The 26823-nt window shown below is 42.0% G+C and overlaps 6 protein-coding genes across 18 annotated transcripts in view; 2 read left to right on the top strand and 4 right to left on the bottom strand.

Moving 5' to 3' along the window:
• Positions 1-619: 619 nt before the first annotated feature.
• Positions 620-1693, bottom strand: LOC119552633 (acyl-coenzyme A thioesterase 13). The gene is made up of 4 exons (XM_037862312.1): positions 1552-1693; positions 1431-1496; positions 942-1086; positions 620-883 (listed from the first exon to the last, which is right to left on the bottom strand). Exons 1-4 carry the CDS (start codon positions 1573-1575, stop codon positions 669-671), a joined length of 450 nt encoding a protein of 149 aa, XP_037718240.1. The 5' UTR covers positions 1576-1693; the 3' UTR covers positions 620-668.
• Positions 1538-5608, top strand: LOC119552631. The gene is made up of 3 exons (XM_037862310.1): positions 1538-1671; positions 3500-5379; positions 5430-5608. The coding sequence occupies exons 1-3, from the start codon at positions 1617-1619 to the stop codon at positions 5580-5582; spliced, it is 2088 nt and encodes a 695-aa protein (XP_037718238.1). The 5' UTR covers positions 1538-1616; the 3' UTR covers positions 5583-5608.
• On the bottom strand, positions 5571-6746 carry LOC119552632 (enkurin). The gene is made up of 2 exons (XM_037862311.1): positions 6611-6746; positions 5571-6551 (listed from the first exon to the last, which is right to left on the bottom strand). The coding sequence occupies exons 1-2, from the start codon at positions 6714-6716 to the stop codon at positions 5734-5736; spliced, it is 924 nt and encodes a 307-aa protein (XP_037718239.1). The 5' UTR covers positions 6717-6746; the 3' UTR covers positions 5571-5733.
• Positions 6747-6972: 226 nt separating this feature from the next.
• LOC119552630 (protein daughter of sevenless) lies at positions 6973-13429 on the bottom strand. The gene is made up of 7 exons (XM_037862309.1): positions 13282-13429; positions 10072-10396; positions 9238-10004; positions 9061-9172; positions 8761-9001; positions 8094-8694; positions 6973-8037 (listed from the first exon to the last, which is right to left on the bottom strand). Exons 1-7 carry the CDS (start codon positions 13345-13347, stop codon positions 7513-7515), a joined length of 2637 nt encoding a protein of 878 aa, XP_037718237.1. The 5' UTR covers positions 13348-13429; the 3' UTR covers positions 6973-7512.
• Positions 13430-13955: 526 nt separating this feature from the next.
• On the bottom strand, positions 13956-16085 carry LOC119554579 (60S ribosomal protein L8). Its single transcript, XM_037865559.1, has 3 exons — positions 16027-16085; positions 15648-15787; positions 13956-14756 (listed from the first exon to the last, which is right to left on the bottom strand). Exons 2-3 carry the CDS (start codon positions 15783-15785, stop codon positions 14124-14126), a joined length of 771 nt encoding a protein of 256 aa, XP_037721487.1. The 5' UTR covers positions 15786-15787; positions 16027-16085; the 3' UTR covers positions 13956-14123.
• Positions 16086-17226: 1141 nt separating this feature from the next.
• Positions 17227-26823, top strand: part of LOC119555645 (serine/threonine-protein kinase mig-15) — a 36167-nt gene continuing 26570 nt past the window's right edge. For 8 of the 13 annotated variants that reach the window (XM_037867186.1, XM_037867185.1, XM_037867184.1 and 5 more), the window contains exons 1-3: positions 17227-17377; positions 18064-18191; positions 26338-26403. In XM_037867186.1, the coding sequence (XP_037723114.1) occupies positions 18114-18191; positions 26338-26403 (144 nt within the window). In that variant the 5' untranslated portion in view covers positions 17227-17377; positions 18064-18113. Of the gene's footprint in view, positions 17378-18057; positions 18192-26337; positions 26404-26823 lie in introns of all 13 variants that reach the window. The other 5 variants (XM_037867192.1, XM_037867193.1, XM_037867191.1 and 2 more) reach the window with 2 other exon arrangements.

Below are 26823 nucleotides of genomic sequence, written 5' to 3'. Positions count from 1 at the left end.
GATCATCGTTAATAGAATCATCGTTATTGGGTTCAATGGACTTATTGGCACTGACCACGCTGATAGTCTTTACCTCCTTCCGAGATTCCTTATCTTTTTCCAGATCACCGTTACCGGAATTACCAGGAAGCAAACCCATAAGGGATGTCTTCAACTCATTAAACTCTTCCTGCATTTTTTCTATCTTATCCAGACCAGTGACAATGGATTCACTGTAAATCGCTTCCATGGAATTTCCAGTAAGTTTCGCCACAGGACGGAGCCCGAAGAATGTAGACATCAACTTGGCTAACTGCTCTGGATGAGCCTCAAAAAAGCATGTAGGCACACTCATAGTATTATCACTGGATTTGAATGTTATTCCATCCATTATCTTTTCTTTACAATTTTGTATTTTATTTTTTTGAACAATTTTTGTGAACATTCGCTTTACTACAAATCGTTAACCTTTACTTATAACAAATGGATTGCTTTGATATTATTTCAATATTTGATTTTCTTATCGTCGAGTGCTGCCTTCCGCTTTTCAATGAAAGTAAAAAAACTAACGATGAACAAATTCATGACATCATAAAATAGTAAGAAATGGTACGTAACGTGTCAAACTAAAATAGCGATATACATTTTAAAATAGTCTATTTATTCTTCTTTAAGGTCGACAAATTTCTCTAAAAATCCAGCTTTTCCTTGTCAAATTGAATGTACTTGACTTGTCCTCCCTTGGCGATGATCTTCCCATCCGATTTACGCCTCAGAAGGCAATCCAAATAGGCCATTTTCTTACCGGCCCTTACAGTGTTGCAATCAATTTCAATAACTTCCCCAGGTTTGGCAGCAGCAATATAGCTGACATTCAAGTTAGCCGTAACTCCAGGATGGGATCCTTTAAATTTAATTTAATTTAATTTAAGATTTCTAAAACCAAATAAAATGTATCTTACCTTTCGACATAAGGGCGTACGTGGTACAATTATCAACAATTGTAGCCGTTAGTCCACCATGCAGGGTTCCCAGCCGATTCAAGTGCTCCTCAGCCACAGTGAACTCTCCCACGGCGCGACCATCACCTCCACCAGTGATTTTAATCTTTGGATACAAATTTAAAATACAAGGATTTTAGGAAAAATGTATTCTCTGATTTTTTAATTTCTAGACAGGATCCAAAATGTTAGATTATACCGGTTTATGCTTTTTTAAAGCACTACACTACACAAAAGTTAATGACCTTTGTGGACTAAACTAAAAAACGAACTTTAAGTCCTGCATTTAATTTTAAAAATCTCATTAGATCTCACGAGAGATGAGTATTTCAAATTCGGAGCTATCGATAGTAGCAAGCCATATTATATAACACCATCCCTGCCGACCGAGTCAGCTGTTTTTCTTCTCTCGCCGCTTCAATTTGTTGCATTTATTGTTTATAATCTTACCATTCTTAAAACCCTGTCGAACCCGTTTGAACCACTGGCGTATTCGGACATCTGCTTCACAAAGTCCTTAAAAAAACTGGAGTTATTTATGAACTTCTATGGTATCACATGGTGTGCTTACCATTCCAAGTTTTTTGGTCGCCATTCCGCTGGATTTGGATTCTCAACTAAACTGAGCGCGAGGAAATGACAAAAGTTACTGAGGGAGAAATTTCAGACGGCGTCGAAGATGTCGGGAAACGTAAGTGTATGAGTGCTATATAGAAACCAACACACCCGAGATATCTCTACTATAGTAGTGAGTAAAACACGCGATAAAAAGAGGTCGCGGTAATTTTCCGTTACCCCTTTTTTCTGAAAATTTTTTGGGTCTTTTGACCCACGCCGTTATTTTTCGCCCGAGCGTCATTTCGTTGCGTGATTTGTCTGTGGACAGTGCGGTTTTGTATCAAATTTGTGCGTTTTATAAATATAGCTTTGTTTTTTTCTAAATGTTTTTAATTGCTTAACTTATTTAAATGTACCCCCAACAAAGCGTGCGAAATTACGTGCTTATCGTGAGCTGTACGATTATTTAAATCTTTTTACGGACAAGCTATAGTAGCTGTGGACATTACTCAACGTGTAGCTGCGGAGAAACCCAGGCATCCAACGATTCTCAACATATTTCGTTGTAAAAGGTAATGTATTCTACTTTATTTTTACTTTGAACAAAAAACAATTTTTGTTTCTGTTTCTTTTAGAAATGGTTATTAATAAATTTCTTATGTCGACGGAGCTGGACCTAAATAACATTGTTCAGCAAAATTTCCTACATGCCAGGCACCGCGTATACAAGCGGACAAAGCACGTATACAAAAAATAAATGCAAAATATTAAAAGTAAAAAAAAAATATGTTTTAATTCAAGATTTTGCAATTGGGAAAGACTCTTCTAGGTATCTTCTACAAGCATATGTAAAGTCACTTTTGAGTGACTTCCATAAGTGACTACAGCGACACTTCCAGAAGTTACTTTGGCGATATCGCATTCGGATCGCGGAAGTGACTCCCGTCGGGAAGAAATGTGCCACTTCGGCGACACTTCTAGGAGTCACTTCGACGACACTTCCAGAAGTGACTTCGGCGATATCGCATTCGGATCGCGGAAGTGACTCCCGTCGGGAAGAAATGTGCCACTTCGGCGACACTTCTAGAAGTGACTTCGGCGACACTTCCAGAAGTAACGCAGAAGTGACTTCGAGAAGTGTCGCCGAAGTGGCACATTTCTTCCCGACGGGAGTCACTTCCGCGATCCGAATGCGATATCGCGGACGATCGTTTTCATCTTCTAGAAGTCACTTAATAGTGCCTTCCGCGATAGAAAATGCTTGCAGGGTATCGTCTTTCTATCGCGCAGAAGTGTCTCAGAAGTTACTTCTTCGCGATCCCGACCCTTTTTGTTTTTGTAAAATGTGTACTATCGCCTTTCTATCGTCCAGAAGTGACTCAGAAGTGACTTCTACGCGATATATGTATATTTTGCTTTTGTAAAATTTGTTCTATCGCCTTTCTATCGCGCAGAAGTTACTAAAAAGTGACTTCTGGACGACAGGCGATAGAAATATCGCCCTTTTGCTTGCAGGGATTGTGATAGCCGATTTTTCCGATTTGTTTTGGTCGCCCTGTTTGCACCTTTAAAGTACATACTTGTAAATATGGCTATCTATCCTTTTTTTTCAATGACATACTTAAATGTTACAACTTAAAATGTAAATACCTATGATAGCTCTATTAAAATGGCATAAGCTGGTAATTTAATAACGAAGATAAAACAGCATAAAAAAAAATTAAATTCCTATGATAACTCCATTAAAATTTCCCAAGTTTGTAATTTAATAACCAATTATGATTCGTATTATTTTACCGTTAGCTATAAGAAAGTCCCAAAAGATTATGGACTTGTAGATATTTATTAAAGATTTCTAAAATTTTTAAAGATTTAGATCTACCAACACAATACATTAAAAATATTGTTTTCATTACATATAGTAATTAATATAATAAAATCCCTATATATTTTCCCCCTAGCTAATCTGGAATTCCCTGTGCTAGCCAAGGGTTTTGTCCGTCAGGACTCCATACACGATTTTGTAAGCAGTCATGCGGACAAGAACTTTGTAGCCCTAAGTGGTTCCAAATCGGATGTGGTTACCTTGGAGCTAAACAGCAAATTCATGGTCGTGGATCCCTTTCCCTATTTCGTGGCTATTTTCGAGTCCAACGCTGAGGAGCTGCGACCCCTGGATGCTCTGGCCAACCAGGTGAATCTGGTGGCCATATACGATAGCTGCAATGTCCTGGAGGCCCAGCACTTGGCCTTGGAGCCGGGTTACACGGCCGTTTGCTCCCTTTCTGTGCCACCAGCAAGATTGGTAACTGTCAAGAGGGCACCGAAGCTGCTGGCCAATGGAAATCTTCTGCTGGGCTCCCTCAACACCTACGGATCCTTGAGCCTAATGGGCAAACCGGCCGAGTACAACCGCTGGAGTCGGCTGGAGGAGCTCAATATAGCCGTAGTGCTGAGGGACACTCTACTGCCCGAAATGGACATTGCCAAGATAACGAACTTTGGGCAATATCAGGCATTCATTAATCGCGCCTGGATCACTATGTTTACTTGGTTGCCGGACACATCAGAGGCCAATGGTTCACTGGTTTTGATACTAGGAACCGCCTCCGGTAGTTTGTGGTTGCTCACCCTGAGCCCCGACTTGAAAACCATTCTGAGTCACCAACAAACGGAGACCTCCCTTGGTCGCATTTGCTATATACACGCTTTCGAGGGCCTCCTGCTAGTGGGCGACAACAATGGACTTATCCACCTGTACCAGTTCTCAGCACAGGGAACTACCGGCCTTATCCTGGCGAAGACTTTGTGGGAGAAAGCAGATCGCTTGGGCTTGCAAATGGCAGTCATTACTCAATGTGCTGTCAAGGATTGCTACTACATAACCTGCTGCAAGGCGGCGCATCTGCTGACCTGGTGTATGCCAAGATCGGAGGAGAAGGAGTGCTTGGCAGCACGGCTCTATGTGGGCGGTGTCAAGATCACCGGACTCTGCAGCCTGGACGACACTAGCTATGCGGCTGGAACCGCCACCAGCCAATTGCAACACATTCAAATCGCTCACGAGAACAACCAGCTTAGCCTGAAGATGCAATCGATAGCCATGGATGTGCTGCAGGACTTCCAGTTAATGGGTCTCTGTACCAGTAGAAACAAGAACCTAATGACCATGTTTCTCTACCGCAACAAGGAGTATATGTGTCAAACTGTGTCTCAAAAAAAGCAGTGTGTTATGCAAATACTCAAGGTCGGAAAACAGGATGCACTTGTTCAACTTAGCAGCAGGCTGGAAATCGATAAGCCCATTAATAACTACATCGATTTGTTGGCGGAACTACGTCTTCACGTATTTGCCGAGGAAAATTGGCAAAAATACATTGACTATGGACCATTGGATTCCTTTCAATTTACAGAGACTGCCACGGAAATTCAGTTGCAGCAATTGCAACTCAAATTCCATGTCCTTCAATCTGTTCTCCGCCTGCAATCGAGCCTCCTCCAGCTGACGGTTCATATCAAGAATACCCAGGATGAAATGCAGTTGCTTCTGGCGATGCTACTCATCACACACATAAGACTAAGACTCCAGTTTATTGGGTCACTAAGTCAAAGAACCCCATTCCAGGAGGATGTGATAAAGTGCATGTTTGAGGAGGTCCAACGACTGGTAAACAAACTAAAGGCTGACTTTACGGAGGAGCATGTTTTGGGGGCCACCGCAAAGGCTTTTGTTGAGCAAATCGGTATACACCTACAGTTTTTGCATGAGAAACTGGGAAAGCCTGTAATAGCTGATCCTATGGAGAAGCAAGTTTTGCGCTGCACTGTGTCCTTTGTGGAGGTAAGTTTATACCACATTGATTTTAAAACATATCCAAAATATCCAAGTAGATTTCCCCCAGCCTGGATCGACGCTACTGCAGCCTCTGCGAACGTCCAATCCTGTTCGAGCTGGAGAACCTGCAGAAACTCTATGATCTTGGCAGGAATCTCACATGCCCCGTGTGCCATGGAAGCTTCGCCGTGGAAATGTTACATGCATAAACGTTAAATTTATTCTCAACCTTAACTACCAAATTGTTTTGCGTGTCCGCCTCTAAGAGCTGAGTAAGTGCGTCCAAGGAAACACCTCACTCGGCTACCAGATGCCGACACACATCGGGGGCAAAAAAGAAAAGTAAATTAATGTCATCAGCTAATACTCGGAAACGTAGATAATGGGAGTGGTCTCGATCAGCAGAATGTCCTGCTCCACCTGGCGAAGATCGGACTCCAGCTTGCTCTTGCGCTGCCGCTTGGCGATGCTGTCGATGAGCAGCGACATGGACTGATACTGCTTGGTCATGTCGGACAGGCTCAGGCGAAGGCCCTCTAAAATCTCATTGCGCTCCGGCTGCTCCATCACCCGCATTCCTGGCATCGGCGGCGGGCCACCCAAGTCGACGGAGGCCCGGGTGAATCCCTTGATCCCGCGGCACAGCTCCAGCAAACGTGCCTGCTCCTTGGCACACACCGCATTCATGTCGGCCAACATCCTCTTGGTTTTCTTGAGATACACCGGCACCTTGCCGAAATCCTTGCGACATATAAACTGCGGAATCAAACCGGAATTGAGTAGATTTTGACGAGTGCCCACGGGGGTGTCTATGAAGCGAGGTGGCGGGGGACAGGGAATGGTCTGACCGGCGCACATCTTGTTGCGTTTGATGAAATTGGGTGCCATGTTGGACTTGCGACCGCCACTGCCCGGTGGAGGTAGTGGGGGCATTGGCGGCATCTTGGGACACTTGTGGGTGTTCTCGCGCCGCCACTTGATGCCTTGGTTCTTGCGCAGATAGGCGCACGGTGGGTCAATCGGGGTGTGGGCACAGCCCATGGAACGATGCAATGATTTCTTGGCTTCGGTGAGGACGCGAGTGCCATCGTTCTGCAGGACAACCGATAGCTTCTTGTCCTCCTCATTCAAGCGGTCGCGAAGTTTCCTGGCATACTTGGCAGCTCTCTCCACAACAGCTGAATGTTGAAAGTAATATAAGATATATTTAGAAGGATAGTTTATTATATATCCTTACGATTTTTGTACACAAAAATGGATTCCTTGGGGCCTTGGGCTTTCTCAAACTCCTGCTCACACCCGAGAATGTTCTCATCGTGATGAGTGATGTAGACCAGCGACATTATTAATGCAAATATATAAGGTTGAAAGTAAAGAACTCTAAAGCGTGCTAGTTCACTGACTAATCCGTATAATAATGACTGTTTGTTTGATATTGACTCCTGGTGTTGCCAAGTATTTCTGGGCTAACTTCGTTTGTTTGAACTCAAAACAGAGGTTGCCATAGTGTTTCAAAGTTTTTTTTGAAATAAATAAACAACTTTTCAAACAAATGAAATTCAATATTAGCTCTGGAACTTTCAGAAACACTCCAAAAAGTTGGTATTAATGTATATATATTTTTTAAAGCACAAAATCAAGCTACAGCTTGTGTCGCACACGTGTTACATTTATAAATTGTAAATAACTTTTTACCATATAAAATTCGTGTATATAAATATTTCGCTTGCGTATATAAAATAACTGTTTGCATTGTAAAATTAGCACTAAGATCGTTTGTCATGGTTACATTTTGATTTCGAAGCTTAACAAATAGACATGGAAGTGTTGGAAGCACGATTTAAATACGAATACGAACGATTTCAGATACGAATTACAGATTCAAAGCAGCACCCAAAAATGCTGGTGCCGACTTACAAGCTAGATATGTGGATTAATGGGTTGTGAATTTGACGATGTTAACGAATGTGAAAGCCACTCGGAATTTGCACTTTTCTTGTTTTTGGATGGGGCCAGCTCTCCTCAGCTGACCCCCAATAGGCACTACAAAAATTTGGATCCGCAACGTGGTCCTTTATTATTGCACGTTGTCATGTGGTTGAATTGGAGATGTGAAACCATTCTGCTGACACAGCAGATTCACTTGTTGCCGCTGCTCTCTCGCTCCTCCCGAATTCTCTTGAATGCCTCCGTCTTGACAAAGTCCACCGATCTGTAGACCACACTGCTGGGCACTGGGGCCCGGGCACCTCCCGTGTCCACGCCAGCCAGTCGCATCCCACTGGCTCCATTTCCACCTTGGGAGTACAGATTGCCCACACTCATGCTTGATCTGTTAAGCAGCGGCGGTTTGTTGGTCACATCCAGATCAAAGTACTGCAGCTTGTGTTCAGCCTGCGCCGGTGGTTGCTGCTTGGGAGCTCCGGCAGCTCCCGCCAAGCTCATCATGGCAGCCGCTGCCGATGCGGTGCGCTGATGTTGCACGGACATGCTGCCGGGACTGTTGGGATGCTGCCGATGCTGCTGGCGAGGCAGGGTACGCGTCTCGTGGAAGTAGGCGGATGCACCCGGTGAGTGGACATCCGTTTCATGCGGCAGTACCATGGAGAGAGGGGCTCCAGAGGACCGACGTGTCGACGGCGACATGGTGGCCGAAGTTCCCAACTAAAATGGGACATTATTATAAAGATTTCATACATATATTCCCATTTATATCTCACCTTGAAGACATTCGGCTTGCACTTTCTGTCCACACTGGGCGGTCCAATCGGCTGCTGCAGTTGCGCAGCACCCAGCTTACTGGTTAAATGCTCTACGCCCACCGGGGGCTTTGCCGGAAATTCCTCCGGCGGCTTGTCCTCCACGGCAGGCAATCCTCCCGCCACCTTCGGCTTCAGCATGCGGTTCACCGGTGGGCAATCCGCCGGCTCCATGAAATCGTAACGAAACACATTGCCCTCCATCTTTGTGGGCGCTGCATTCGTGTAGCAGTGTCGGGGCAACGTTCGAGCACTGGTAGGCGATGAGGCGGCCGTCTGAGCACCGCTAATCTGGCCGGGATTCGCTGCCGTTAATGTGGCAGCCACTGAGCCCAAATCGGCGGCCATGAGATTCGGTGTGGATGCAGCAATGGGATTGGAGTTGTGCGGACTGGTGACTGGTCGCTCGCCCAGCAGCTGGTTGACATTGTAGTATGGTTGCTGGTGGGAGCGTGGAATGTCGTAGCTCTCCTCGATAAAGGCTGAGTGGGCATGGCGACGGGCCACAATGGCCGGAGAAGTGTTTTCCGTATCCGACAGCTGAGGCAGATCTCGCGGAATTCTGGAAATCAACCGAATTACCATAAGTTTACAATCAAAACCCTTTGACTTTGCTTTGCCAACTCACTTTTCATTCTCCTTGAAGTCCAATATGAGATTATTTTTGTTTTTTAGCACCTTGGCCAGTTTGTCCAGCGTTCCTTGGTCACCAGCTTCTCCCAGAGATGCTGCTCCCGCTAGCTTGGAATTCTTTTCGGTCGGCGGCACCACTGCTCCACCTTCTTCGGGCATTTTAGAGAAACGCTGCGAGTAGGTCAGCACGAACGATTCGTTCTCAATGGAACTATCAGAGGGTCGTGTGCTGCGATCTTTGATAAACGTTTGATTAATAAGTATTCTCTTGGATAAGGGACTATTAAAAACCTACCCACATTCTCGCGCAGGGGCAAAGGATGGGCCCACTCATCGTCATCGGTAAAAACGCTTTCCGAATCCGAGTCGGAGCGTTGTTTACTAGCATTGGTACTGGCCAATTGTTGCTGAAAGACCAAAGGAATAAACGATTAGTAAGTCTTTCAAATTTAACCTTTCTGCCTCAACTTACCAGACTCAAATTAGTGATCTTCGGTGAGTACGATTGATCGTTGGTCAGATTCAGACCGATGTTGTTATGACTGCGCGGCGTATCGTAGAACTTGGGATCCAAGTTGTTCAACGGCGTGGTGGGGTTGTTTGGTATGGCCACATCTGCACCGGGAGCTCCACTACCGGGCAGGAATCTCGGGCTGCCCGAGAAGCACTCGCTGATGGGTATATAAGGCCCGGAGGCTGTGCTCAATGCGGGCGAGGCCTGAACGCTGCTGTGTTGCTGGGCAGCTGCCTCCGCCAGTGTTTGTTGCGTCAGCACCAGGTGCTCCGGCAGCTTACGCACCACGCCATTAGCGTTGACCGCCAAGCGGGCAGCCTGTTGCTGCTGCTGCTGCAGTTGCTCGGCGGCTGCGGCTGCCGCCTGAGCTTGGATCAAAGCACTGTGGTTCAGATAAAGAGCTGTTGCCGGCGATGGTGGCGGTTGCTGCTGGGCAGCCGAGAGCAGATCCTGCTGGTCAAAGTTGGCATCACAGAGCATCGTCTCGCGATTGCTGTACTCCGTGTTGACATATACCGAGTCTGAGTTGTTGTTGCCAGCATTCGAGGGCATCGGTTGCTGTTCAATGACCGCCGGTCGTCGCAGTTGGGCCGCTCCTCCAGCATTTGGGCCCGCAGCTTGGGCCGCTGTGGTTCCAGCGGAGGAGTGCAGCGAAGTGGTGGTCGTATTTTGAGTGGAGTTGCTCAGCCCGCCACTGGAGCTCGTGTGCTGGGTGCGGTTTTCATCTGGATGTTACAAACAAAGACATACTTTAGATGGGGGACTTTATGAGTATTGCTTGGGTAGACTTACCAGCACCCACCGCTCCCAATGGCAACTCATTAGACTGCTTGGTATCGTGTAGGTGACACACCTGGCAGATGCAGTTCACCCAGTCTCGCATATCCGCCTCCGTTTCGGCAGCCAGGTAATAGGTACGCTTGGGCGTCTTGATGTCAAACATGTACTGAAACTTCTGTTTGCGATTCTCCAGCCGCAGGCCACAGTCCACCTGTTCGCATTGATCCAAATCGATGACGCCCTTCAGCTTGCGGCAGTTGTGGTCGGTGTAATATTCGAGGCAGAACTGCTCCGGTATCTCGCCCTGCTTCAGCGTAAACCAGCGACGCCTCCAGCGCTGCAAAGATAAATCGGAAACATGGAGTTAGAGTCAGTAAATAAACAAGAATGGTCACAGTCAAAGCGTTTTCTAGGCTTAAAAGCCTTAAAATACCTTTAGTATTATTCGTGCCTTTAAAATGTTGAGATAGTACCTATTTTAATCTGAACTGTTATCATTGCGCTCTAAAAGCTGTCCATTCTATTTCGATTATCGCTATGAAAAGAAACAATCCCAGTAAAAAAAATTTGTTCTTATTGATAGGTTCCTCGATGATATAAAATGAAGGCTGTGTGATAACTTAAAAAGATAACAATGCTAGTGCAAATCTAAGATGTATAAAAGGTGATGACTAACTCAATTAGATAATTAGTCATCTGGGCAAAAACAAATTTGAAAGCTAGCACTAGTGATTGTGCCCATAAAAATGTTTATTTTTAATAATTTTCAATTTCAAAGTAATAATATTGTAATAAAATTTTTGTATAAGAAATCGAATTCCAGGAATATAAACATACGGTTTTACTCAAATTCAGATGAAAAGAATACATACATATGTAGATGAAAGAAAACAATATATTTTTTTAGGGGTTAGCTGTGTCAAAAATGGTGATAGTCATATGGAGGCTACATTTAATATTCTGTTATTTATACTAAACAAGCATCCCAATCACACATTCACATTTATTTTTATAAGTAACTGAAAATGTTTTGCTTTACTCTACGATTATCGCTTTTCAAGAGATATCTTACATTATTTTTGTGGTCTGAGCTGGAAATAAATGCTCTTTACGAGTTTGTTGATGATTCTGTCGTGATGTAAGATACCCTTGTTTGAGCGATGGACTGTGGATGGTGATATGGGGGTAGGGTCCGGCTGACCAGCTCAACGGCTGACTATACTATCAGCATTAACATTAACTGGTGGTGAGTAAGCGGGTGATGAAGCCGACGGCGGCAGAGACAGCAGCGCCGCTGCTTTTCCGCGAATCATGTTTTACATTGATATTTTCTTGGGTAATCCGCAGGCACACACACACGTCAACGAATCATAAAATCAACACCCCACGCCCACGTTACCGTTAAGTGATTGCCAAAACAGCTGAGCGGTTCGAGACCCCGCTGAAAACCGTAAACTCCAACTGATAATGGATGGGGTTTCTCGGACTGTATAATATCACGCTTAATTGAATTATAAACAATAAACATAATGCCGCACACAAGCCAGAAATTGGCACCCCGAGGCGCTGGAAATAATACGAAGCTTATTTTCTTGAGGCATCATTATACATAGTTTGTTTATACAATGGCGCTCAAAATTATAGAAACGACAATGTAAGGGGCTATTTTTAACAACTTGGAAAATGCTTTGTTTACTTTTTACATGCATAGATGAGAATGCCTTTTACAGATTTTAAATTCTTTTGTACTTTCAAAATTATTTTAGATAAGGTATAATTAGGTTTTGATTTTTAGGAACCTCGAAGTATACTTTTCATAAATACTTTTTCTTAAAAAGAAAATACAGTACCAGAAACGTCAATATTGCAAGTATAGAATTTAATGATTCTATTTTGACAGCTATTGCATGTTTAAACATAAGGAAACAAAGCCAGTACAGTGAACCCATAGTTGGGTTTGCTGTAATTGAAAAATGCTGTATTGCAGACCTTTTGATCAACGTTTTGGGTGTTCTTGGAACTGTGGTATCCATTATAAGTGGGTTCAAATGTACGCTCCAGAGGTGGCCGCGTGAGTAGATTCTCGTGTCACGAACGCTTCCGGAAAACATAATTTTTAAATTAAATTGAAGTTTCAAAAGTGTTATAACATAATAAAAGGTAAGCACATTTAATTGTTAAGCTAAACCTATCGTATAACCACGAGAGTGGTATTTTGAAAACATTTTTTTAAATTTAAAGATTTTGAAAACTATTCTGAAAACTTAATCGTGTCACGGCACTCACGTTACGCATCTCTAGCAAAAGCAACAACAACAACTACGAGGATCTGGAAAGACAAGTGCGTCATTGTTTTTGTGGCTCCCGTCGCTAGTTTCTCTTGTTTTTTGTTTTTCTGCCTGATCCGATGTGGCTTATCGCCCAGGGGCATAAAAAACGGGCCATATGCACATTAAAAACATACATACATATATGTACACGAATTACGGGAAAAAATAAATTTGATTAAACGCAACAGTTGGCGGTAATTTAATACACCAGCGACTCCCTAAAGTAAACATTAAACGGAAAATTAATTAAGCGTAAATTTAGACCAGCGCCAAAAACACGTTCCCACGGCCAAAAGGCAAACATAAACAGAAAGAGAGTGGGAGGAGGAGGAGAGGATGAGGTGGAGCAACAGCAACAACAAAAGAGAGGAAAAGCGCAGAGGAAGAGGAAGCCATCGTAAATTCATTCACATTTTCGCAATTTCTGCTGCGGTTTTCTTTTCAGCTTGTTTGCATTCCAATCAACTGGAATACTGGAATCGCAATCCCTCGGCTTAATAATGAATTAAATTATACCACAAACAACAACGGCAAACAAACACTCGCACACACACACTCACACTCTCTGAAGCAGGCACCAATACAGGCTTAGAGTAATTGTACAAAAAAATGCCACTTCCATTATCCATTCCTTTTTTTTTTTATCTTTTTCGTGACTCAATCGATGGACATAGATTACGGTATTTCTCTTCCGGTCTTAAGTTTACCGTTAGCCAATTGCGGTTTTCTTTTCATCTCTTTTCACATTTCACTAATCACTTGGAATTTCTGATTCGCTTAGCTTGGAATTTTTTGGTTTTTATTTTGAGCTGGGGTTTCCAGGAAAATTCCTTGGGTCTTTTGCGTGGGTTTTCCAGAATCCAAAGGATTCCCGATATCGGGGGACACTTACTGCTCGCCAGATGCGCTTGGTGGGCGGCGACTTGATAAGCCAGCCCTCGTAGAAAGTGCGATCCATAATTTTGCAGCGCTCGACGGAAATTACTTGGATTTATTTGGCTCCTCCGCGCACACCAACAACGTTTAGGCAGACCGTTCGGCGGTTTTGGCCAAATACTTTATGCAGTGGGACCATGCGTTGCATTTGGAATACCAAATATACTGAATACTAAAGCTACATTTTTTAATTTGAAAATTAAGTTATTTATATTTCTTAATTTAAATTTAATTTTAAACACTACTCCATATTAATCAATAACGGATCTAAATGTACACATCATTTTTTAAATTACCCACATATTACAGATTTATTGGATTGTGTTTTCAATTCATTAAAATTTATTTTTTATTTTATTTCAAAACTCAATCAACTATTTGAAATTCTCTATTTTTCCGTCGTTAAGGTATTCTTTCGAATCTAAATTCATAACCAATCCAAGCACCGCTTTTGTTTTACATACTTTCTTTAAACAAATCAGAAAGTTAATGGAGGTTTACATTTCATATCTAAAACTTTTCAACAGTTTCTTCTAATACCTGATTATATATAATATATATTCTTATTTTCTGAGGTGAATACATTACAACCAGGAACGTGTTAACCAAAAAATGTGAAAAACAAAACGATATTTTTACAAATAAGTTTTATTCCGCCGTGTCAAGCGTATGCCTACAACATACAGATTTTCCATGTAGAACAGCATTTTCTCCCACAGCGCCGCACAGAGGAGTGCGGCTACCAGCCAGATCTCAGGCGGAACCTGCGCCACGCCGGAATCCTGCTGCAGCCAGTGCTTACTTGTCCTTGCTGTCGCCCTTGCCACCACGGATCCTACCGGTACGACGGGCAGCGATGAGACCGACCTTGCGACCGGCGGAGGTGCCTCGCTTGACGGTGGACGCCTTACCAATATGCTGATGGTTACCACCACCGTGGGGATGCTCCACGGGGTTCATGGCCACACCACGCACCTTAGGCCAGCTGTTGCGCTTCACCTTGTACTTGTGGTAGGCACGACCGGCCTTCAGGATGGGCTTGTCGATACGACCGCCGCCGGCAACGATGCCGACCATGGCGCGATTGGCCGAGGGCACAACCTTCTTGGCGCCGGAGGGCAGCTTGACACGGGTCTTCTTGGTGTCCTGGTTGTGGGCAATCACGGTGGCGTAGTTGCCAGAGGTGCGGGCCAAACGGCCGCGATCACCGGTCTTCTCCTCCAGGTTGCAGATGATGGTACCCTCGGGCATCTGGCTCAGGGGCATCACGTTGCCGATCTGGAGGGTGGCCTTGCGACCGCAGTAGACGAACTGGCCGGTGTGCATGCCCTCGGGGGCGATGAACAGCTCCTTGCGGATCTTGTAGCGGTAGGGGTCGCGGAAGTGGACGACGGCCAGGGGAGCGCCACGGCCGGGGTCGTGGATGATGTCCTGGAAGATAGAATGGTGGAGTTAGAACTGGTTGTGCTTGGTAATTTGTATCTTGAATGGAGCCCTAAGTTCGAAAAGCTTACTTTTTAACTATTTCTGAATAATGGATATGATATATTATAACCATATATAGAAATATAGTCAAGACACGAGGTTTTTGATTTGATATATGATATGTAAAGCACTTTGGGTCAAGCCTTGCTTTGAGTATTATCTGTAACTCTGTATTTAGAATGCTTAACCAAGTTTCTGATTTGACAGATGTGTTCGAGGTGAGCGTCTTTAGGTATGCTAGATCATTAAATCTATTGGATATATGGGAAGATCTCTTGCAACTAGATAGAATATGAGAATACTAATTCTACTGTTGCTCTAGCTCTTCCCCAGAAAGTTGAACATTAGATACAAGTGTTGTGATGTTAAATATCTTCGAAATATTAAAAAACTTGTATATTACGAAGACTATACAGGAACTGTCTGATTCAGCAATTAGTATAACTACACAAGTTATGGTTAGCTCAATTAGACTTGCAACACATGGGATCTCAGGGAACTTGAGTATACCTGGGATTTATAAATCTCTTTCTAACTATAACTCATCCTCGAGAAGTTGAACGATATATAGTAGGTTTTTACAGTAAAATCTGTGGGGATCTTGATAACCACGTTAAGCTGGGGTTGCTTTATAACATTAACTAGGAATCTGGGTATTACTGTGACTCAATATCATAGCTATCTGATGTGGCAATCAGTAATGTCTACACAAGTTTTGGCTCACTTCATGGGACATGCAAAACATGGGGATCCCTTGCAACTTGAGTGTACATAGGTTTGCTAGTTCCTCTATTTATCTAGCTCATCCCCAAAAAGTGGGATATAACTTGGGCTCACCTTGACAACTCCGCGAATGTAGCCGGAACGCTCGGCGAAGTCCAGGGAACGCAGCTTGGCGGCTCCCTTGCGCTTCTTCACGTGCGCCTTGAACACGGAACCAGCGCCCTTACGCTGTGCACGAATAACGCGACCCATTGCTGCAAAGGTAGAATTCACGAGATTAGTAATCCGGATTCAGGTGACACTATTTAATCGTAAAATGGTCATTTAACGCCGTTCGTCGAACAAAACGCCACGAAAACGAAATATCGGGCACGTCGAGCGACACCAGTAACATGCCCCGTATTCGCGGGACATATCTTCTGGATGTGCAACGAATTTTGTTAAATTCTACGATTATATTTTTTAAAAACTCGGCAGCGGAAGTGGTTCGTACCAAAATTTCGGTGGAAAAGAAAAGAAAGAGAGGGAAGACGCAGTGTGACAGTAGCGGTGTGCGAAAGTCGATAACTTTGCGTTAACAGCACACTGTTAAAGTCATTTTTATTGTGCTGTTAGGCGCGATGGTTTGACTCCACTGGCCCATTTTGCGTCCATATTTATTTCTTTGTTTTACTAAATTTACAATTTTTTGAAATTCTTTTCTCGTATGCGTCTGATTTTTAGGCACAGTAAATAGAGTATTAGTTTCTCATCAATTTCGGGTGTTGTGTACAAGACTAAAGGCAACACATTTTCGAATAAGTTCGGCCAAATTGTTCGAGTGGTGCGTCAAGCTCAATAAATTTGTCCTAACGGCAATACTTCTTTTTGTGCTGTTAGACGCGATAATATCCAAATACCGAAAACCCAGCCACTTTGGCCGACCTCTAACAAAACAAAAACAAAGAACTACCTCTGAAAAAATTTAAACTATTTAAAATTTAAAATGCTGAAATTAATCCTATTAACACGCAATCAAAATTTTTTTTTCATATTAGGTAAAAACGATTAAAATTTTTTTTTTATAAATCATTCATCAAGAATTATTTTTTGAATTGCTGAGAGCCAGAGCTGTCAACTTTTTTCATTAAAAAGTCAGGACATCTCTTTTACATTTTCACAAAAACATAAGACATTTTTTACTTTAAAATAAAATTAGAATGCATATTTTTAGTTCATTTTACATTATTAATAATTTGTAAGAATTTTATAATTTTTCACAGCTGCTTAAAAATTCAAAAGGAACCATTTAGGGCTGTTCCTTTAATCTAAAATTATTTGTTGAATTTTCAACAATTAAGTAGTTCAACAATTAGGTTAATACCCAGACTATGATTTTTGGAATTGCGTTTTGTTAACCATTTGTGTTTTTATTTGCATATGTTAACTCATAATACTATTAGTAAAATGTCTGCATGAACATAACCTATTTATTTTTAAATTTTACATTTTTTCTAAAATAAAAGGACCTGTTAATAACATGTATCTTAACATTTCTATCCCAACATATTGGGTCTTGTCCTGGCTGTGCAGAGCTGCTGCGGTTACTTGATCGGTTGTGGTACCTACTACTCCGATATCATATCGACGTCTTTCAAAAGTATCGATGAATCCATTCTCAATTGGACTATCGCTTTCTTGCCAACTCTAGTCTCATCGTCATCGCAATCGTAATCGTCATCGTCATTCGTTCGGATTGGAAGTGCGGGTGTTTTGGCGTCGCGTAAAAGACAAAACAGTTGTGATTTTCTGTCTGCCGACGTGCGATGCAAAAGCGATAGGCCGCCCATCGCTGTGCGTGAAGAGTACGTAGAGTTTGTCATCCGGATGCCAGGATTCCGGAAGTAAAATCCGCGAGTCCTGCGCGAAAGCGAATCGAAAATCGAATCGGGAGGAAAAGCGAGTGGCAGATTTTTTCTGTCTACCTACACAAACACATACGCAGGCTGCTGCGCTGGTGTGGGTGCGGGGTTGTGTGTGTGTGTGTGTGTGGCAGGTCCATCGGAGCGCCGCTAAGTAAAAATTATAATTGTGCAATGTGCGAAGGAGCGGAAGGAGCAGCAGTGATGAATTAATGTTTTAGAGGCGAAGAAAGATTTTAAAAAGTGCTGGGGAATCGAAAAAGAGCCGCGCCCCGTTTGCCAAACGTTAACTAACACACACACACGCAAACACTCCGTCACAAAAACACACACACACACACAGACAGCGCGAGAGAGAGAGAGAGAGAGAAGAGAAGAAGAGCGGAGAAGCAAAAAGAGAAAAGTTGTATGACAGCAACAAATAGTTTGTTAATTGCACGGGTTTTTCGTTCGTCACTTAAACTTAAACGTAAAGTAAATAAAATTAAAATTAAAATCGAATTCGAAATCGAAATCGAAATCTAGTTCTCCGCTCTTGCTCCTTCCTTGTTGTTTTCCCGTTCGCCGTTTCATTTGCATTTCTCCTCTCTCCACCGCCTCCCCACCTCCTTCTGCGTGCGAAGAAGCAGCAGCAGCAATTCTCCAGATCCAGAAGAACAACAAAAAATAGCAAATCAAAATGGCGCACCAGCAGCAACAACAACTGGCTCCATCGGTCAACTGTTCACTGGACGATATCGATCTGACGGCCCTAAAAGTGAGTTCATACCTAGGGTTTGGGTTTCGGTTTTGGTTTGGGTTATCTATCACAAACAGAGCCCCTCTTCGGTCCCCGAAAATAGAGCCCCAAATATCACCCCACCCCACATCTCTATTCATTAACACGCCTCGCCCGATTAACGGGAAAGTGACCGCCCCCCGCGACTATTCTCCCAGGTGTGGTCGTTTACACTCCAATTTCCGTTTGCCGAACTATTAGATTCCATAAAATTATTTATACAATCTAAAAGGTTCTATAAATCGATTCGTTTGATGGATCTAAATTAGTTTCCTCTATGGTTTTCTCTGTTTCTAGATTTGATTTCTCATAGTTCAAAGTGGTGTATCTAAATTTAAAACTTGTATAACTCGATTTATTTAAAAAAAAAACAATGATTAATTGTTATCTCCTATACTCGAACTTATCTTTTCATGTTTTTATAATCCTAACTAATTGGAGCGACTATAAATTTAGCATTCTTCATGTATCAGCGACAGAACTGAGGTTTATCTAAAATACTGGCTTGAAAATGTATTCAAATGCTCACCGTTTTCTATTATTTTATACAATACCAATACCTTAAATTTACCTAAAAGCATCCTTTTTACCTTCTTAAAGTAATTTTTATATTTGAGTTCAACTTTTCTGTATCTAAAATTATAATTTATACATTTTCATGTAAATTATAATTAAAACGTTTCTTAAAAATATAACTAGTGATGATTGGTTGAATTTTAAAACGACAGATTCATAAAAATCTTTTTTATTTGACATTTCAAAAGAGTATACTGAATATTAAAGCCTTACGATTCCCCTGTCAGGAACTTTGTTCCATAAATACCCCAGAATATCTTATACAACACGACTCGATTGGCCTTTGCAGTCGTCAAACCCTTGAAGGATTCCCCCGCACATTTATGCAAATTGTTTAAAAGTACAACAAAAGGGAAAATTTTCTTTGTGTTCGTTGGTTTTTTTTTCGCACTTTACCATGGCAACCAAAAAAGCATTTTTTCTTAGCATTTTTGTCCCTCCCCCATGGAAGCAATCACAATAATAATCGAGTTGATAAATGCATATTGGCATTTCGATTTCATTGCCCGATAGAAAACCACCCAATCGACACCACCGCCCACCCTGTGTTTTTTATATGTGAGAGTGGTGTGCGCAACTTTTGACCGGCCGGTGTCATCTTCTCCGCTTAGCCAAGCTATTTTTTGTTTCGTTTCTCAATGAATTTGTCGAGTCTTAACCCCCTTTCGGCCGCCTCAGCGACCCCCCCCTTTAACCCCCCCGTGGCCCGCATGCACGCACTGCCGCATGCGTTTGTTGCCTTTCTCTTTCACCAAACACTCACCACTCTCACCACTCTCGGTGGCGGAACGGAACATGAATTCACCACGCCCGCCGGCCCCACGTTGGGCGCCGTCTCTTTTGCCTTGCGCACCCACCGAAAGTTCAGTTTGGCACGGTTGCGTGTGTCTGTGTGTGTGTGAGTGTCCGTTTGTTGACTCTGCCTGGAAAGGGGGGGGGGGGGTGGATGGGTGGTGCTGCTTGGGTCGTCGCCTCGCTGCTCCGACATGTGCGCCCCACACATATGAGGTCAACATAATAGGCCTTAAAGCTGTTCTTATAAAAGGGGTATACGATATAAAACTCCATAAACCAAGTATAGATCGTAAATATTACCTAGGTGCTACTTATGAGGTTAACATAATAGGCCCTAAAGCTGTTCTTATTAAAGGGGTATACCATATAAAACTCCATAAACCTAGTTTATATCGTTAATATTACCTAGATGTAACTGAAGTTACTGGTTATGAAGATTTAACATAATTATAATCATTGAATGATGCTAAGTTAATACTAAAAATTGTAATTTTCGAGTTCTATTAAGCTCAGATTTTTATAGTGCTATTTATACCCGTTACTCGTAGAGTAAAAGGGTATACTAGATTCGTCGGAAAGTATGTAACAGGCAGAAGGAAGCGTTTCCGACCCCATAAAGTATATATATTCTTGATCAGGATCACTAGCCGAGTCGATCTAGCCATGTCCGTCTGTCCGTCTGTCCGTCTGTCTGTCCGGATGAACGCTGAGATCTTGGAAACTATGTGAGCTAGGCTATTGAGATTTGGCGAGCAGATTCCTGAGCTTCTTACGCAGCGCAAGTTTGTTTCAGTAGAGTGCCACGCCCACTCTAACGCCCACAAACCGCCCAAAACTGTGGCTTCTACAGTTTTGATGCTAGAGTAAAAATTTAAACTGAATTGAATTGTTCTCATCAATACCTATCGATTGACCCAAAAAAAGTTTGCCACGCCCACTTTAACGCCCACAAACCGCCCACAAACTTCAAAAATCCGTAAATATGAACGCGGATATCTCGGAAACTATCAAAGATAGAGTATTGGGATTTCAGATTTAGATTCCGTAGCCTTGTACGCAGCGCAGGTTTGTTATGCGAATATGCCACGCCCACTCTAACGCCCACAAACCGCCCAAGCCTGTGGCGCCCACAATTTGTATGCTAGATAACAAATTTTAACTGAAATGTATTGGTCTCGTCAATACCTATCGATTGATCCAAAAAAAAATTTGCCACGCCTACCCTAACGCCCACAATGCTTAAATCTGTCTTCCGCCGGTAGGTGGCGCACTTAAATCTCGCTTTGCTGCTTGCATATCTCCATTTCCCTTTGGTCCCTTTAGCTGAGTAACGGGTATCTGATAGTCGAGGTACTCGACTATAGCGTTCTTCCTTGTTTTTATTTGAGAACTGAATTTTTCTGAATAAAAAAAATGTAATTCAATTTATAAAATGTATTTATAATGCTCGCAATGTTCCTTAGATAATAAGCAATGAAGACCCTTGGCTCAAGCTCCTGATTAATGTTCCCTTAATAGAAACACGAACTCTGATTGCTATTATTTTGGTCCCCACTGTTCCGGCTCGTGTGTGTTTATGAAAAATTGTTCATAGTCGATGGCAGAGCGACGAAGACGAGACAAAAACGAGACAAGAATGAAAATTGTTTAGTTTACTTTATTAAAAGGCGGCAGGCAGAGGCGAGCACAGAGCAACACCATGCGTGCTTTTGTATCTATGTGAGCCGCATGTATCTGGATCTCTGTGTGTATGCATTTGTATTCGTATTTGTATCTTGGCTGCAGCAGACAGCTTGAAGATGGCGATAATGCGGATTCAAATGATAATGACGATGAAAATGATGATTAAGATGGAGCACACAACACACTGGGCTGCCAAGGAAAATGACGACGAACCCAAAGCAAAATCAGCAAAAATGGCAGCAGGTATGAGAATATATGAATTGTGTGTGTCTTCTTGTTTGAAGTGTTGTTTTTATTTTTGTTTGGCCTTCTCCACTTTGCCGGAGGGGGCGTGAAAGTGGGCGTGTGTGGGTGGGGGCGTGGGGGACCGCCCGTCTGCATGTCTGCCATATTCTGCTGACCTGTCTGTGCGTGGCTTTTAAAGGTCATTAAACACAATGGGCAAAAGAGAGATGCGATAGCTGCGGAATGTCCCGAAATAGAAAACGAGAAAAGGTCAGAGTCCTTAACGCTTCGGTTTTTTTTCTTTCGAAACTGGCTTGTTTTATGAGGCTTCCGTTCTGGTTTTTTCTCCCCACGATAAGAGCTCCATTCTTCATGTCCGATAAGATACCGCAAACTGCATTCATCAGCACAAATTTCATTAATTATTTCTGGTTTTTTTACGACTCCCCCTTTATTTGTATGTAGTGCAGTTTCTTTATTCTCCTCTGATAAGCATTCAAACGCGGTTTGTCTTAATTTTGGTGTGGCTCCTTCTGTGTGTTTTACTCGTGTGTGCACTGGAAAAATCAACTGGAAATGTTTTAATGTATTCCCCATGAAGATAAGAACATAATTAGATTTGTAAGTCAAAATTTAAGTCTCTGGCATTCAAAAAAGGAAATTACTCAAGAATTCGCGTTTTTGTTTATTGGTATTTTAAGAGGAAACATATTGTAGGCTGCTTGATCTTCGATTCGGATTTCACTTTAATCTGCTAAGAGCCATTTTTCCCTCAGTGTGTGTTTATTTTAATCAACATTTATTGCATTTCGTTAGCTGCGATAAAAACGTGTTCGCCCACATTTGTTCGGTTTCCATGTGTCCGTCTGTGCTGCAATTCGCTCTGAGGAGTGGAAAAAATCCACACATGTTTCAGTTTTTGTGGGTAAAATCAACATTGGCCCCGGGAAAATACTTTTTATAAAGTTCGGGAAGAGGCATCTCTGCGCTAGCGAGTGTGTTTATAGAAGCGAATTTCCCCAGAGTATTGGGAAATCATCTCTATTCCATGTGGAACTGTGGAAACTGGTCGAAAAAAATGATCAGCTCTAATCAAAGTTGGCTTCATTTTGCTGATACCTAAAATGTAGGTAAATGGGTTTTGTGACGTCAGCAGAGTGCATTCCTAATCGAATTGGCCACGCGACCCACACAAATTAAGCCACCAGGCAGACATAGTTTGGATCACTGAGAGAAATATGATGGAAATAACATTTACTTGATATATTTTAGTTTTAAAATGCTGAGTGACAAGATACATTTTTGGATTAATCTAAACTATTTAGTCAAGCATAAAACATTAGAAATGTCTGTTTTTCCTATTTTCTTTTTGGAGAATATGTTAAGAAGAGTTTTATAATCAAATATATTACCAGGGCTCTCAGTTTGATAGTTGGTTTTTATGTATATTTCTATGGTATACAAACAATTTAATAATATTTTGCTTAGTGCAGCCATTGAATCTGCATAAGCCAGCTCCATTAAATTGCATGGGCGTCCTAATATGCAGTCAGTCCTGTTTTTAGCCACTCTCCTGCTCGTTGCATTTTTTGCTGCTAACTGGGCCAAGCCTTTTTTGAAGGGGAAAGGGGCCAAATGGAAGGGGGGGGGGGGGGGGGGAGTTCTGCGCTTTTAGACAAACAAAACAAAACAAAACAACAGCAAAAAATTCCTGTTTGCCAGGCCAAGCAAACTGTAATAATGAAGCGACTAACCGAAGAGTCCGACGGCGACAAACTTCTTCTAAAGACAGTGGATGGTCGATAACGAAAATGAACTTCAAGTTTATAAGACTTTAATTATGTATTTTAAAAGATTTTTTATAATATTTTCCAATGATTTAACGATTGCTAAAGATAGATTTTGTTTAAGGTACTTTTACAGACCTTTAGATCAATATAGTTTTAAGGATAATATCAAAATAAACTTCATTTATATAATGGGCTATAAACTTTATAAATATTCTTTGAATAAAGGAACTTGAAATTCATTTTCCCATCTCAAGTTTTCCAAGCCAAGCTCCACTGTACCGCGTCTGCGTTGGTCCGCGACTCGATCTTTCGGCCTCCAACGGGTTGTTTAGTTTTAGTTTTAGTTGTACCCGTTTGGACAAATACAAAAACAAACAGCGGCCGGAGCAGAAACAACAACAATATCGGGGGCCCAGAGGGGAAAAGCAAACAAAAGGCAACAAAGGGGATAGGGGGGTTGGGGGGAAAGGGGCACGAGGGGCACACATATGGCGGCAGCTGGACAATTTCCAAAGAGAGCGGCAGGAATAAGCCACAGTAACAACAACATCCGAACCAGCCTGTTTTGCCTGCTGGTAACTGATAACTGTAACCAAATCTACACAGTAAAAACAGATATTATAAATACAATATATCTAAGCACCCCTGCAAATTAAAGATTCTTTTGTTTTTCGCCTAGAAATTATATTCCTGCTATTTTTACTGCAAGGATCCCCAAAAGATATTTTAAGAATGCACATTTTTTCTAAACTATCTTGATAATTAAATGTAATCTACCAACAAAATGTAGTAAAAACTATTTTTGAGTATTAAAAGATCATGTCCAAAGTGATATTACAAAGATACATATTATACATACATTTTTATTAGGAACCTTGCATTCCGATAGTTCCTCTTAACAACTAGACCTTTGTTATAAACAATATAATAATATTTCTAAATGATCTAAAACTCTTGTTTGGAACATGCACACATAAAGATTAAATCTGTAAGATATTAATGTTTTATTTCGGAGTAATGCCCATTTATTTCGATGACTTTTTCTCTCCATGTACGATCGCTGACCACCGTCTAGAAGTTTTCTTCTAACGGCTACCTGAACCAGGTATTCTCCTCTGAACCACTCGCCCATTGCACTGCTCATTTGGTTGGTTTTGCTTTTTGCTGTTGTCTTGCTTAACATGTCAACGCTAATGAGTCATGGAGCGGTTCCAGCAGATACTTTTCTCTCGATTTTCTTTGTCGTTTCCTCTCTCCATTCAGTGAGTTCATTTTTCGTGAATTTTTAATTGATTTTTACAACGTGAAGTAATCAGCCATAAATAGCAGTAATTGCCGCCGCACTCCCAGCATGTTCCCTTTGTCTCTGGGGTGTTTGTTCCCAGTTTTTTGCCTTTTCCGCTGCCTTTCCCTTTATCGCATGTGTTTGACACACTTTTCTGGGTTTCGAGTGGTAGAAAATGTGGCTGGGGGTGCAGCCATAAATCTACTTAAAGCGGCTTCCATAGTTCTTCAGCTTTTCCGACACCCCCATCCCTTGGATTTTCCCCTATTTGTTTATTTCGTGGTTTCTTACTTAACTTTTACTATATTTTTTTTTTTGCTTACTTGACTTTTTGTCTTTTGGTCTCTAATTCCTGGAGCTTAAGGAGCTTCCAGGCTGTGGGGAATATTATGTGAAAATTCACTGGGGGGGGGGGGGGGGGGGGGGGTGGAAAACTGCAGTTCCTTTGATGGGGATTAAAGTCGAATAAAGCTGACAACTTATGATACCCCATAAATCAATCGCTTCTGAATGCCAAAAGTAATATTCGTTTGAATTGATTTTCCTAATACCATTCTCCTGTCAATAATATATGGATTTCTCTGGGGCGCTTGTCTCTTGTGAGATCTGCAACTTGTAAGACTTCAATCAACCTTCTTTCGACGAGTTCTTGTGCATAACTTGCTGTGGAACTTTTGCACAAACTGAATTTGGAGCAGTAACTGCACTTTACTAACATTTTTTTATCCACCTTTCTTTTGGAACATCAATTGAATGTTACACTGAAAATATTGTACTAAGAAAAATGTTTTATAATATTGAAAGATGACTTGTTATAAAATAAATGATATATTCAAACAAATTTTAAGAACCTATACAGTTTGGAAAACTAATCAATAAAGTTATATTAATCTTACAATTAATTTATTTCCGGCGATCCCTATTTAAAAGGCTAGAAGAATATGATAATGATATTATTTTTGTTGCCCCAGGATAATAAGCCTATCAAAAAGTCATAATAACATTCCAGGAATAGCTTCATAGCCTATTAAATCAATATTTATTGAGCACAATTTCTTTATGTGCGTCCGTGGTTCTTAACCCACAACCTCTCGTACCTTTAAGCGTCAACTGGGGTTGTCAAAAAAGTCAGTTACCTGTTGAAATGCCGGCGTTCTTGTTTTTGTTTTGTATTTTAATTGGCATTTGCCTTACCTGTCGTTCTGGACGTCTTTGTAATCCGAATGTTCCCCCTTTCCCATTCCCTTTCTCCATCACCTGCGCTCCAATAAAAATAGAAAGCCCGGTGAGGAGGGCTGCCTCCTCTTTTTTATTTTCCGTGTCACGCCCCGTGTCACGAGTTGCGTGTCAATGAACTCACATGCAATTTGTATGGCTTTTGGGATCGAGAATGGGCATGGAAGTGGGATATGGGGTGGGGAATCCGAATCCGAGCCCCGAATCGGAATTTGGAAATCGAGGATTTTTATTTTTAACGCAGTGGCAGTACCGCTCCGGACTTGTCTCTCCTTATTTGTATTGTTATGCCTTAATAATTTGTTTACAAACAGAACAAAAACAACGAGAAAACGCTGCCTGGTTCGTGTTTAAAGGTTGTTTAAGTGGTGCGGGTTCCGAAAAAGAGGGACTTAAGAGGGGATTTCGAGGGTTCTTTGTTTGCCTGCTCGACAGAGAGGCAGCTGGGGAAAAAAGGATTTTTATTTGGGCGTTTCCACATTGATTTTCCCGTAGCACATCTCTCATGTTCTCCATATTTCTATATCTCTTTCAGGATCCCGCTGGCATCTTTGAACTCATCGAAGTTGTGGGCAATGGCACCTACGGTCAGGTCTACAAGGTAAGCGAATTTATATACATACATACCTTCTATTATTTTATTAGTTGTTGTTTACTTGCCATTTTTTGTGGCTATTTTCGTGTTTAAATTTTGCTCGTGTGAAGTTTTTACGGCTTTCTTTTCATAAGCAAATTTTCGCCGAGAGAGCAATGATCTCAGACTCTTTCTGAGAGTCACTTAGTCTCTTTATAATTAGCAATCGTTAGACTTTATGCTTGACTGCGTTTCGTTTAAGTTGTTTTTGCAGTATGTTTTTGCAAAAACGAAATGTATCCGAGTATCTGTATCTACAGGGTGACGCCTCGTCTTTCGTCTTGTTCTTCTGGTCGCTTTAATTAGTTTGTGTCCGCTATGTTGTCTAATAACTTAAAGCGGAGAACAAAACAAAAAATGACTACAAGCCAAAACAAAAATGCGGCG

Source organism: Drosophila subpulchrella, chromosome 3L (assembly GCF_014743375.2).
Source record: "Drosophila subpulchrella strain 33 F10 #4 breed RU33 chromosome 3L, RU_Dsub_v1.1 Primary Assembly, whole genome shotgun sequence".
In the NCBI taxonomy this organism is placed as follows: domain Eukaryota; kingdom Metazoa; phylum Arthropoda; class Insecta; order Diptera; family Drosophilidae; genus Drosophila; species Drosophila subpulchrella.
This window is presented reverse-complemented; position numbering and strand designations above follow the sequence as displayed.